The sequence below is a fragment of the Callorhinus ursinus genome, unplaced genomic scaffold (assembly GCF_003265705.2).
Source record: "Callorhinus ursinus isolate GAN/ISIS: 27379988/994484 unplaced genomic scaffold, GSC_fseal_2.0 scaffold30, whole genome shotgun sequence".
NCBI lineage: Eukaryota > Metazoa > Chordata > Mammalia > Carnivora > Otariidae > Callorhinus > Callorhinus ursinus.
In genome coordinates, this window is record NW_027397092.1 from 6,146,249 (window position 1) to 6,160,774 (window position 14,526).

General features: G+C 38.4%; 2 protein-coding genes across 3 annotated transcripts in view; both read left to right on the forward strand.

Moving 5' to 3' along the window:
• The window catches only part of PRR16 (proline rich 16), a 235,542-nt gene that overhangs the window by 152,073 nt on the left and 68,943 nt on the right, over positions 1-14,526 (forward strand). The window lies entirely within an intron of this gene.
• LOC112815147 (glyceraldehyde-3-phosphate dehydrogenase-like) lies at positions 12,677-13,666 on the forward strand. The gene has a single exon (XM_025860944.2). The coding sequence runs from the start codon at positions 12,755-12,757 to the stop codon at positions 13,664-13,666; it is 912 nt and encodes a 303-aa protein (XP_025716729.1). The 5' UTR covers positions 12,677-12,754.

Below are 14,526 nucleotides of genomic sequence, written 5' to 3' on the forward strand. Positions count from 1 at the left end.
CTCCCTCCTTTCCCCTTCCTTCCTTTCTTCCTCCTTCCTTCCTTCCCTACTTCCTTCCTTCCTTCCTTCCTTCCTGGCATGTGATATAATTTGGAGATAAATAATTAAATTCATAGGATATGGATAATACGAAATTTGTAACATTTCAGTATATAATACTAGAATACATAGGAATGTATTTAGATGATATAAAGGCACTTGAACACACCTTGACTTTAGCAAGTAGTCTTTTTCTAAGCAGTTGTCCTATACAAAAGCCCAGATTCCATGAGAAAATGGTCTTTGTGCCAAAAATTTGATACGTTTTCAAGATGCATGAATCTTCCTAGTGCCCCACGGATTTGGTTCACATATATTATGATTAGAACACAATTATAAAGAGTAATTTTCTGATTGAATGTCTTGTTTTTTTCAGGCAATTGGTTTTTTCTTTGTGCTAAATATGTCTAATATATTAAATCCCAATATTAAGTCCACTAAAAAATGGCCCAAGAAATAAATGGCATGTGTGATTATTATATTTGATGATGAATATTGAACTTGTTAGAATTTTTATTTATTTTTATTTTTTAAATTTTTTATTGTTATGTTCATCACCATACATTACATCATTAGTTTTGGATGTAGTGTTCCATGATTCATTGTTTGCATATAACACCCAGTGCTCCATGCAGTACGTGCCCTCTTTAATACCCATCACCAGGCTAACCCATCCTCCCACCCCCTCCCCTCTAGAACCCTCAGTTTGTTTTTCAGAATTTTTATTAAAGTCAAACACAGAAGTACAGAATGTAAAATATGTAATTGAAACTTATTTAGTCTCTGAGAAAGGAAATGTTATGATAAAAATACTTATTTTTTGCCTGAATTGACTCGGGCTGTGGGGTATAGCAATTATATTGGTTTGCTGTGTCTAATATTCTGAAAGCCACAGTCTTGTTAAACTTTTGAACTCCTCATGCCCTGCCTTTAAAATAAATTATAGGACTTTATTATGAGTACACAAAGCTCTGAGGAAGAGCCCATGGAAGCTGCTTTGGTTTCAATATTTCATATTTATGTCCTTTGTGACTCACCGAAAAATACAGAAACATCCACATGCATGTATTTTATTAATGACATAATTGGGTAATAGATAAGCTGTAAATGAATGTTTCTCAAATGCATTCATAAGTGAAAATTAAATTAATATATTCATATTTATGATAATGCTTCATAGAATATTTAACATGATTGCTATTGAGGAATGTTGTATATTCATAAACCCTTTATAGACATGCTCTACAATTTCATTTCTGAGCAAATACCAGATCATTCTGTGCTATCGTATTCTTTTCACTGTGTTAAAAACATAACAAAGCAAAAAAGAAAAAGCTAAAAACAGTGGTGGTGTGTGAAAATCAAAGTAAATTAAACGACTTGGTTTTCTCTTTATGATTCTTTACCTATCAACATTCCAGAAAATGCACTATTTTTTGAAATTGACTCCTGTTGCCCCTTCCAATATGTTTTCAGATGAAGAGTAAATAGAGTAACAGGGAAGTGTTCCTAAAGTGCTGCTTCATTCACATAGGCCTTCTTTTTCTCTGGATAGTAGACCTCAGAGCCATCCTGCTCCCCGTGCTGCTGTGCACCATGAGAACTTCCTGCATTGAGCTCTGAACATCGAACTGACTCTGGGTCTTAGCAGCAGCAATCAGCCAGCCTCCAAGACCTTTCATCTCCATCTCTATCACAAATCAAAAAGGAAGAGCAGGAGAACCTAGTAAAAAGCCAATCCAGAAGTATTCCAACATGAAGAAATGTCCATTACAAATGGAAACCCTTAGAAGCCTTTTCTCCAACATCATGTTCTCTCACATCCTTGCGACATTCATTCACGTATTTCTTGGGCCCCTTTTTTCATCCAGCTCCTCAAATCCTTCCCCTTCCCTGACTTTGTGACCGGTAGGGATCTGTCTTCCCACCTATGTGACCAGTCCTCTCAGGCATCCTGATCAACTTCCTCTTGATGGTTGAATCTAAGTGAATTCTGCCATTTTTTCTTTTAACTTATATTACTTTTCTGTTTATTTCCATTGGTAAAAAACCAACAACATGGTTTCCACCGTCTACTCCATCAGACACCTGCAGAGGATGAGCTCTTCATCTCAGCGTTTGTGTGTTGTTCCTCCTTCCTTCCCCAACTGCATCACTGACAATAACCTCTTAAAGACAAAATTCCTTCATACAGTCCAATCACCAATGGTTGGCATGATTTGCGGGAGGGATATAAGGCTTGATACCTGGGTGTTGGATGAATAAGGGTAATGCATGAGTGAGTGAATGAATCAAGATTCCTGAGAATTTTCTCTATACCAGGCAATGTGCTAAGAGCTGAAGGTGAGGAAGATGGATTTGGTCATGTCCTCAGCAAGTTTACAGTCTACCAGCAATTTCTTTACCATATCACTCATCAATTGACAATTATTTTGATGGCAAAGTGTTTTATTACAACGCAGTAACGAACATCTTACTAAAAATCGTTTTTCTGCACTAATAATTTTGAATAGCTTTCCTGTCATAGAATCAATGGGTCAAAAGGTATGAACACTTTAAGTTTTAATTATTCATTAGCTCCTTCACCTTTCATGTAAAATAAGAGATCTATGACTATTGATGGATTCTTGTTTATACTTTTAGCTGGAGGAAAATATTTTCTTGAGGGGAATATTGTAGTTGTACATATTTTATTTCTGGTCAAATCATTCTTCCTGACTTTTTTTTTTTCTGGTTATCTTTGATCATTTATTTTTGAAAACTTCTGAGAGAACTCATGGGTAACCTGACAAAAATAATGATTTGATTAATAAACTCATGTGGGACAGATAGATTTGCATAGAAATCAGAAAGCTGTTTCTTACACCTGTGTATTTTCAATTTTCTACTTAGCCTCTGGCTGCAAACAAAATTTCAGTGCTGTCTGTCACATAAACAGGCTCTTTCTGCTTGGTAATAATCTAGAAAGATGATGACATTTGACAGGAAGAGAACCTGAAATGAGCAGTGTGCAATATTTGCTTTGTGAAGAACGTGGTATAATATCCTTCCTCACCTGGTGCTCTCCACAACTCTGGGCTCTTTATTTGAAAAATGAACCACACTATTAAGAATCAAGAGAGTATTCATTAAATTTGAATGTCAGGAAGGGAACTTTATAAGCACTTTTAATGTTTTATCCTTTCATATCTAAATCAAGATAGAAATATAAGTTAGATTTCTTTTTATGTTTAACTTGTGCCTTACATTCAGTACTGCAAATATGAAGCAGCAGGAATTGAATATTCTGCTTTTTTCCTTCCTCAATCTAGAAATTTATTGTTAATAAGACAAAAGGTAAATGCTTTGTGGATTCAACCCATCATCTTTGTAATACATTAGACTTACTAGAACCCTGAACACTGGAAGTTGATATTGCAATTGCTATTTCAGAAGTCCTATAAAGTGATTGTCATATGCATAAGATATTTTTGTAAATTTTTCACCTTCTGCATTGAAACCAGAGTTAATTATTCATTTACAATATTAAGGACTTGCTCAGTAAAGTGGAAAAATCTGTGTTCCATTGGAGACCTTTGACTGCAAATATCAGAAACCTCCAACCAATGAGGTGTAAACAACCAAAAACATCAATTATCTTTCATACCCAGAAGATATAACTCCAGGGATGGTGGGTCAGCAGTTAATAAAAGCAAGAAGCCAGTTTTTTTTTTCTATCTTTAGTGTGTCTAGCAAACTCTCTTCACAGTTACTAAATCATTTCCACAGTTAGAGATCACATGAAAACTCAAAAGTCTCTGAAGAAGGAGTGGCCAACCCCTCTTTGATTCTTGTTTAAAAGCTTAATAAACCTTTTCCAGAAGCCACCCAGAAGGCTTCCCCTTACTTTTTATTAGCCGGTGTTGTGTCTAACACCTCTGACTAAAGCAATCATTGGAAACAGAAAGGCGTTATAATGTTCAGCTACAATCCACGGTTTACCTTGGACCAAGAAAGCTATTATCTCCCCCTGGATGACACAGTGTATGAGGGTGCACCTGGAATGTAATCAGGACTCTGCTCTCAAGAAATTACGGGGATTCAGCTCTTGGTAGGCAACACATAGAATGTCACAAATTAAACTAGGTTCTGGCCCTGAAAGATTTTACAGTCTAGTGTGGGCAATGGATGACAGTAAAGAATTGGAAATAGTACCAAAATGTGTATCCCCAAGAGAAGTGTGTCAGTGATGTTATGGAGGTTATGAGGAGAAGCACTGGAAAGGGGGTTATGATTTTAGATGGAGGGGACAAAATGGCAGTAGTAGTTAAGAGGAAAAGACCAGAAGACAAATATTGATACTATGCAGTAATCATTGTGGTTTAGAGAATGTGTCATGGTTTTCCATTTCTCACTGCATCCAGTTTTGACAAACTGAAAGGTATCATGTAAAATTATTTTTTGTTGCTTCAGTCATATTATTGCATTGATTTTCAACTGCCTTATTGTTCCCTATTTTCTTGGAATATATACCTACAAGTAAGGTGACTTCTAGAGCTTCATTATAGCCGTCGACTTTGTTATTTCAGGCCTGGTGAGTTTGATTGACCAGAGTCAGGATGACAATGATGATAAAGGATCGTGATGTTATAGTTGGATGTGACGGCACTGAGAGTTTGACTGTGTGTGGTGCCAGAAAGGCTGTGGAAAATATTTTGTTCTGGGCTTTTGAATTGGTATACTAAACCTCATTAAGCATCATACAAGAAATTAATTCCATTAAGGTAATTGTCAATTATACTGCCACATACATGCCGGAAAATTTGTTGCCTTTTTCTATTTTTTTTTCCAGTTAAAATTATCATAAAAGGAGAGAGAGTAGATATGATGACATTTTGGATGCAGAGCATGGGAACATGCTTTATGCTCATTAAATCCATTTGCAAGTAGTGCTATGATTTGAGACATATTGTACAACAACAACCAAAAAAGCCAATTATTGTCTCACACAATGTGTATTCACCATTCCAGATGAAGTGAAGAAGGCAGCGTGACAGTTCTAAGAGAGGAAATTTACATAGTTTTAATTAATGGCACAGATTCAGTAAGTTTGTTTAAAAATTATTTTATCTTTATCTCCCATGTGCATTTACGTTAGGTAAGAATGACCTACCTGCTTTCTAATTGATTTGAAATCCTTAGAGACTGTATAAAATTCATGTACAATGAAGTGTTGATCAAGTGTGATCTTAACTTGGAAGAAGTTATGGCATGTACTGATTAAAATGTAAAGAACCAGGTGCCTCATTAGCACAGTAGGTAGCGTGTCAGTCTCATAAAATGTAAAGAACCCTATACAGAGCCTTGTCTATGGTAGAGGGTTGTGTTTTGTTTTTGTTTTTTGTGTTTTTTACCAATTAATTCCTTAGGAATGGACCCCACAGGGGGAATATTTATTGTATATTTTATTATTTTATGAGTGTTTCATTTTGCCAACTGGGGGAAAGAATAAAGGAGTGATTTGTAGCTATATGATTAATACTCTCATGTCCTATCTCTTGTTCTATTAAAGGGGCCTCTGTCTCTGTGAATGTGTGACACCAAAGTGTATCTTTTTTTGTATTTCTACCATACCTTTTCTTTTCTTCACCTTTATACTGCCATTTTCTTACCCCAAATTCCAGTTTATTAAATTTCCTTTTGATCCATTACCATCTTCTTCATCTCTTCCAAATAAAAAGGCATGCATCTTTCTTCTGCTCATATAAGACATTAGATTTTCCCAAGCCTCTCATGGGGTTTGATTCATGAAATAAAAAATCATATAATCATCACACATAGATAACAGCAAGAGCTCTAATATCACAGAACTGGTTTTAGTGAATTGTCTCAGTCTTGGCCAGATTTTTGTCTGGTTTTATCAATTTGTGGGGAGAAATAGTATTTGCCTAGGGGGTGGGGAAAGAAGGTAATCTCTCATATCTCTTTTCTACTTTATGATCAAGAGTTAACAAATAATAGACATTTTGAAAATAAGAATAAGTTTCCTGAATAATTGATTCCAAATCTCTCTCTCTCTCTCTCTCTCTCTCTCTCTCACACACACACACACACACACACACACGGATTAAACATAATGCCTGACACATAGTACTTTTCATAGCTATCAGCTATAAAGTTCTACTAAAAATAACATTTAAAGAAATGTTTAACATGTGTAATCTGGTCATATCATGCTAAAGGATGGGATACAATTTCAGATTCTACATAAAACATGTTTTGAATGGTCACATTCCTTTTTGCAGTACTACCCTTCCTTGTAGTTCAACCTGCAAAAGGTTTTTTACAGAGTACTATAATAATCTAAGGACACAGAATCTACACCTAGTCTGTAATTTTTAATGTTCTATTTAACACAAGGCTCAGAGTAATTTAATAGATGGCAGTGCCTAGCGTCAAGCTCAGTACCTGGCATGTATTAAGCACTCAAGTTCTATCTGTTGATTCTCTGAGTAACCTCATTACAACTTGATTGGTGCTATGACTCTCAATGAAATCCCCTTTTATGAAATATAACATTGGATTAATTTCTCTGTCTCTGATTAGTAATTCCAGAAAGGAGTGGATGGAATAAACCCTTGTATTCTCTATGTGAAATAGTTTTCCTTAGTAAATTAATTATACAAACAAGTTTTCAAGAGGTTAATCACAAAAGGAAACATTTTAATAACTTTAACAGCTTAACTAGCATATAATGTGCTGATGGAAAACATTTTATATATTAAATAAAGTAAATGGGATAGCACTTGTTTGTCAATACAAGTCATTTTATATTAATGTTTGTGCCAGTAAAATAATAAGATTCCTGGTTTTAACATAGCTTGAAACTCATCCTCTATAAATTAATCAAGTAGTTACTCCACATTAGTAAATTTCTCTGTGATTTTGATTTCCATGATATTCCAGGTTATGTGATTCTTTAATTTGCCCCATAGTTTACTCTTGATCACCATGGGTTTAAACTGCACAGATCCACCTCAACATGCTTTTTTTTCTTTTTTTGGTAAGTACAATGCAGTACTACAAATGTATTTTCTCTTATCTCTTCCTTATGATTTTTTCATAACCTTTCCTTTTCTCTAGTTTATTTTATTGTAAGAATACAGTGTAGAATACATAAAAGAAACAAAATATGTGTTAATTGAATGTTTATGTTATCAGTAGGATTTCTGCTCAGCAGTAGGCTATTATTATTTAAGTTTTTGCAGAGTCACAGTTTTGTGTGAATTTTCAACTGCCCTTCACCCACACATTATCAAGGGTAAATTCTACATTTACTTGTCTAGCACTTTGTTTTTTTATTAAGTTATCATTTGTAAGTGTTCAAAATCTGTCTTTGAAAGTGGAGTTATTTCAGGCTATTAATTTTATTTCATCCTTGAGATCTTAAATTGATTATATTAACTCATTGGTTTTTAAATTTTTTGCATGTAAAATAATTGGGAAATACATAAAAGTGTGGTACAAAGAAGGGCAGGAGTTGAGGTCCTGCTAAGGTCATGACTATCTGATCAATGTCACTCTTGTCTTTAGGATCCTGAGCTCCTAGAATGTTGCACATTTAAGTGATTCAGTTTTTTGGTTTCAAAGACTTAGCCCAGAATCTGGCACATACTAGGTCTTCAGTAAATATTTGTTGAATAAGAATTTTTAAAAAGGAATGAATGAGAAGGAGGGGTTAATGCCATTCAAATGTTTGCTCGATTAGAGCAGAATGATTAAAACATCCCATAATGTTCAGAAACTTCCAGAATTTTGATGTGGCTGAAAGGGGGGGTTAGGTGGGAAGTACCATGAGAGAGAAGCAAAAGCAGCAAGTAACACGAGACCGTGGAGGGCTCTTGGTACCAGTGGGAAGAGCTAGGATTTTATTCTATAGGCAAGCACCATTATTGGCAGGAGATAATGGGATCCTGCTTTAATTTGGGGGAAAAAAATCCATCTGCTGGTAATGTAAGAGATGAAATCAAGGATGTCAGTGGAAGGAGGGAGTCAGATATAAAAGATAGATTAACATGGTAGAATCTACAGGGTTTCAAATACGTCATATACTTGGGTTAAGGAGACAAAGCCCACTTTGTGGCACCCGATGTTATGATTTAGGACTTGATAAGATAGGCCATTCATTGGCATTGGCGTTGGAGCCAGGAGATCAGAGTCTGTGGCTAGGGAACATTATCATTTATTGTTTGAATTGTTACTTGGATGTCTGGCCAACCAGATTTTAACAAGTAGGAAAAGGACTGTGTATTATATCATTCTGTCATCCATTTCCTCTAGGATGATACGCTTGCACCTATAATTCTTCATTGAATATTTGTTTAGGATTTCACATGTCAGCACATTTTATTAGATGCACATTATAAGCTTGAGGAAAGGGGAAAAAAGAACTGTGTGATTGAAGTGGTGTATAATTTCCTCCCCGTTTTCCAGGAGTAAACAGATGATTACAGCCAAGAGTCTTAGCAGAGAGAAATAAATGGAGTTAACTGTTATCTTTGCCATATTGTCTGTGAAACAAGATGATACAAAAATCCCCAAGTTCACTCAAGGGTTTATGGCACCAACAGATGGAAAAATCTTGAAAAAAAAAAAAGAGTGAATTAAACCATGTTGCATTAATTGTGGTAGAAATCAAAACCCCAGTGTAGTGTTTTCAACTTTTCAAAGTATGTAAAAAGGATCGAATAATTTCATTTTGCTAAAGAGGGTGATTTTTATCAGCAGCCTCTTTGAAAACATCGCTTGATTCCCTAGGCTTGTCCAATATCATATAATGGGCATTTAGTTGCAATTTTTCTGACTGGTTTGTTAAATAAGTCCCTTGTACTCATGCCAAATATCTCCCTTTTGGAGAATTTGTCTTGACGTCTAGGTCATTTCTCCACAATCATGATGTTACTGTGCTCTATTTCACATCGCTGTGAAATGAAAACAAAGAATCAGGAAATTAAAATGGCCAATATTATGCTTTTGAAATATTGTCATGTAACTAACGCATAGATTCAACAACTCTTGTACCAAAAAGCACTGTATTCTTTCATCATGCAATTAAGGGAAATATATAATAACCTGAAATTTTATTAGATACACAAAATCCTGGAGAGTCAGTTGCCTGAGACTTTCCAGCAATTTCTCAACCTTCAGCAAACATTAATCAGATCAGCTTACAGCCTGACCAACTGTGTAGCAGACACAATACATGCACTGGAGAAACAAAAACAAATTATCATATGGCTGCTACCCTTCAGAGTCTATGTTAAAAAAATTATTTTAATATTTAACACTTACATTTCAATATTGTCAATTTTTTTTAGAACTAGGCATTTGTATGTTCACTTGAAAATTTATGTTGAGAGTTCATCCTCTGGTAAAAGAAAAAATTTACATTCGTAACATTTATAGTAACATTTTTCGGTACCAATTTATTTTATATCATCATTGATTTTGTACTTAGAGGTGTAGGTCTAGATATAGAGTTTATTTCTCATCAGTCTGTGTGGGGTATTGATTAATGTCTTTTATACCTTTGAGGGGAAATGTTCCCTTTTAATTTTTTTATTATTTGTTTAAATATTTATTTATTTTAGAGAGAGGGAAAGAGAGATACCATGAGTGGGAAGGACAGATAGAGAGGGAGAGAGACACTCAAGCAGACTCCCCCTGAGCATGAAGCCCTACGTGAGCTTGACCCCATGACCCATGAGATTATGACCTGAGCCAAAATCACGAGTCCAGTGCTTAGCCAACTGAGCCACCCAGACACCCCTCTTTATTTTTTCCTTGTGACCAGACTTGTGTCTTGATGGCAGAAAGTTATATGTAATAAGTTGATAATCAGAAATATCTTGGGACACCTGGGTGGCTCAGTCATTTAAGCATCTGACTTCGGCTCAGGTCATGATCTTGTGTCCTGGGATCAAGCCCCATGTTGGGCTCTGCACTCAGCAGGGAGTCTGCTTCTCCCTCTCCCTCTGCCCCTCCCTCCACTCATGCATACTCTCTCTGCATCTTTCTCTCTCAAATAAGTAAATAAAATCTTTTTTTTTCAGGTTTATGTTCCTTTCTTTTATTTTATTTTATTATGTTATGTTAGTCACCATACATGACATCATTAGTTTTTGATGTGGTGATCCATGATTCATTGTTTGCATATAACACCCAGTGCTCCATGCAGAACGTGCCCTCTTTAATACCCATCACCAGGCTAACCCATCCCCCCACACCCCTTCCCTCTAGAACCCTCAGCTTGTTTCTCAGAGTCCATAGTCTCTCATGGTTCATCTCTCCCTCCGATTCCCCCCCCCTTCATTTTTCCCTTCCTTCTCCTAATGCCCTCCGTGCTATTGCTTATGTTCCACAAATAAGTGAAACCATATGATAATTGACTTTCTCTGCTTGACTTATATCACTTAGCATAATCTCCTCCAGTCCCATCCATGTTGATGTAAAAGTTGGGTATTCATCCTTTCTGATGGCTGAGTAATATTCCATTGTATTTATGGACCACATCTTCTTTATCCACTTATCTGTTGAAGGGTATCTTGGCTCTTTCCACAGTTTGGCAAAAACAGACATATAGACCAATGCAACAGAATAGATAGCCCAGATATGGACCCTCAACTCTGGTCAAATAGTCTTTGACAAAGCAGGACAAAATATGCAATGGATAAAAGACAGTCTCTTCAATAAATGGTGCTGGGAAAATTGGACAGCCACATGCAGAAGAATGAAACTCGACCATTCTCTAACACCACACACCAAGATAAACTCAAAATGAATGAAAGACCTCAATGTGAGTCAGGAATCCATCAAAATCCTAGAGGAGAACATAGGCAGTAACCTCTTTGACATCAGCCACAGCAACTTCTTTCAAGATACATCTCCAAAGGCTAGTAAAACAAAAGCAAAAATGAACTTTTGGGACTTCATCAAGATAAAAAGCTTCTGTACAGCACAGGAAACAGTCAACAAAACAAAGAGGCAACCCACAGAATGGGAGAAGATTTTTGCAAATGACACTACAGATAAAGGGCTGGTATCCAAGATCTATAAAGAACTTCTCAAACTCAACACCCAAAAAACAAATAATCAAGTCAAAAAATGGGCAGAAGACATGAACAGACACTCCTCTGAAGAAGACACACAAATGGCTAACAGACACATGAAAAAATCTTCATCATCATTAGCCATCAGGGAAATCCAAATCAGAACCACATTGAGATACCACCTTACACCAGTTAGAATGGCAGAAATTGACAAGGCAAGAAACAACAAATGTTGGAGGGGTTGTGGAGAAAGGGGAACCCTCTTACACTGTTGGTGGGAATGCAAGTTGGTACAGCCACTTTGGAAAACAGTGTAGAGATGCCTCAGAAAATTAAAAATAGAGCTACCCTATGACCCAGCAATTGCACTACTGGGTATTTACCCCAAAGACAGATGTAGTGAAAAGTAAATAAAATCTTTAAAAAGAGAAATATCTTGAAGACATGATCTGCAGCAAACTCCAGCCCAAGTTGCCCACCCCCCCCATCAGGCCTCTGGGGGAGCGCTCTGGAACACTCCCATGCACCTATCACCTGCATCCTGGGTAGCAAAAGCACTTTCTGTCCAAACTATGGCATTCTCAAGCTGTAGTGATCACCTTCTCCCACTGGACTGTGATTGACTTCATGGCAGGAATTATTTTCACTCTTCTGAATGTTCAACGTCTTAAAAAAACAGTGTGCAAAGCTGGTGTTCAATTATTTTTTTCTCAAATGAACGCCTGGATGAATACGACAGTGAGTAGGCTAAGGAACACCTGTCATCCAAGGGAGGGATTCAGCAAGCTCCACCTGCAGCATATCCTTAATGCAGCCTCTTCAAGACTCCGGAGTTGTAGATGACATCTAGTAGTCCAACATTCTGGAATGTCTTGGGAAAGAGGAGAGGTTTATTATGGCAAACACATGTCTTTGTACTTGGTATTAAATTTGTTCATTTCATGGAATTAGAAGTGTTTTTACTCAGTGCAGTATTGAATGTCGCGTATAAGAAAATGCCACAGGCTTCATGTGATCTTGGTAGTTCTGATAACGCTTTGAATATAAAACATAAGGAAAGTTGAGATATAAATAGTTCTTTTTTGCTCAACAAAAGAAAGTCAGAACAAAGAATTATCTCCTTCAGATTTGAATAGTAGTAGTAATTATCCCTGGGCATCAAGAAATCACAATTGCACTTTTCCTCTGAACGCCTTATGTGGCAATGCAGCTGGGGGTGAACATAAGGGTTGAGCTGTTGAAAGGTCATGTGATTGGGGGGGTTTAGTGTATGCAGAACTTTCCTTAATACTCTGCAATTTTTGGATTTTTATAAAAAAGAGATATAGGAATGATATAACTTAACCAGTTGTAAACTGCTCAAAACCAAAATCCTACCATTTTCTCCTGGCTCCTGGCAAACAGAAATGGCATGCCCATGGGCTAGAGCATCAGTCATGGTCATAAGTAATTGTTTTGTTTCTTATATTTCTTAATAGTTCTTATTTTAGCATGTTGAGTATGTTTCAGATTTCATAGTTGAGTATGTTTTAATAGTTAATAATGGCTTGGATGGGGCTCTCTGCTCCTCCCCGTTCGACAGACAGCCGCGAATTCTGGTGCAGTGCCAGCCGCGTCCCTGAGACACGATGGTGAAGGTCGGAGTGAACGGATTTGGCCGTATTGGGCGCCCGGTCACCAGGGCTGCTTTTAACTCTGGCAAAGTGGATATTGTCGCCATCAATGATCCCTTCATTGACCTCAACTACATGGTCTACATGTTCCAGTATGATTCCACCCATGGCAAATTCCACGGTACAGTCAAGGCTGAGAACGGGAAGCTTGTCATCAATGGAAAGTCCATCTCCATCTTCCAGGAGCGAGATCCCGCCAACATCAAGTGGGGTGATGCTGGTGCTGAGTATGTTGTGGAGTCCACTGGGGTCTTCACCACCATGGAGAAGGCTGGGGCCCACTTGAAGGGCGGGGCCAAGAGGGTCATCATCTCTGCTCCCTCTGCCGACGCCCCCATGTTCGTGATGGGTGTGAGCCACGAGAAGTATGACAACTCCCTCAAGATTGTCAGCAACGCCTCCTGCACCACCAACTGCTTGGCTCCTCTGGCCAAGGTCATCCATGACAACTTCGGCATCGTGGAGGGACTCATGACCACCGTCCATGCCATCACTGCCACCCAGAAGACCGTGGACGGTCCCTCTGGGAAGCTGTGGCGTGACGGCCGACGGGCTGCCCAGAACATCATCCCTGCTTCCACTGGTGCTGCCAAGGCTGTGGGCAAGGTCATCCCTGAGCTGAACGGGAAGCTCACTGGCATGGCCTTCCGTGTCCCCACCCCCAACGTGTCTGTCGTGGATCTGACCTGCCGCCTGGAGAAAGCTGCCAAATATGACGACATCAAGAAGGTGGTGAAGCAGGCGTCAGAGGGCCCCCTCAAGGGCATCCTGGGGTACACTGAGGACCAGTTCGTCTCCTGCGACTTCAACAGTGACACCCACTCCTCCACCTTCGATGCCGGGGCTGGCATTGCTCTCAACGACTAGCATCAGTTGGATGCTAGATAGGATATCTAGCATCATAGGCAGCCCCTAAGTTGGCTGTTAGTATTTCCACCAATAGAAAATGTCAAGCTCATTTCCTGGTATGACAATGAATTTGGCTACAGCAACCGGGTGGTGGACCTTATGGTCCACATGGCCTCCAAGGAGTAAGAGCCCCCTGGACCACCAGCCCCAGCGAGAGCAAGAGGAAGAGAGAGGCCCTCAGCTGCTGGGGAGTCCCTGCCCCAACTTATCCCGCAAAACACTGAGAATCTCCCGACCTCCACCGTTTCCATCCCAGACCCCCTGAAGAAGGGGAGGGGCTTGGGGAGCCCTACCTTGTCATGTACCATCAATAAAGTATACTGTACCCAGCCAAAAAAAAAAAATAATGGCTTGGATGGGGTAGATGGTATAAGAGCACTTGGCATTGGGTTTAGTCATTGGCGAGTAGGCTAATGGAGACATCCTATCTGTTGCCCTTCCTGATTGACATGACATATCCACTCTACAGGAAGGAAGGTTCCTGTGCCTAGTTCTCCTACAACAGAGCTGAATACAGGGCTGTACATACTCCGAGGGCTCCTTTGAGAGTCTCCATGGCAAGGTATGTGGTCCTTCTACCCACCTCTGCAGGAGCTTTGCCACATTGTTTCTAGGAAAGTAGCAAAATGTCCTTCCCATTTTGCACATTTGTCCTCTAAATTCTTCCTGTTAATTAGGACAGCAGCTTGTCAACCCATGAAAACCCCTCTTGCACCCCAGAACACCAGTGAAACTTCTCTTAGCCAAGATCACCAGAGGCATCTTTATTGCTAAGTGATCCATGTCCTACCTTGAAATTATCTCCTTCCTTGATTTCT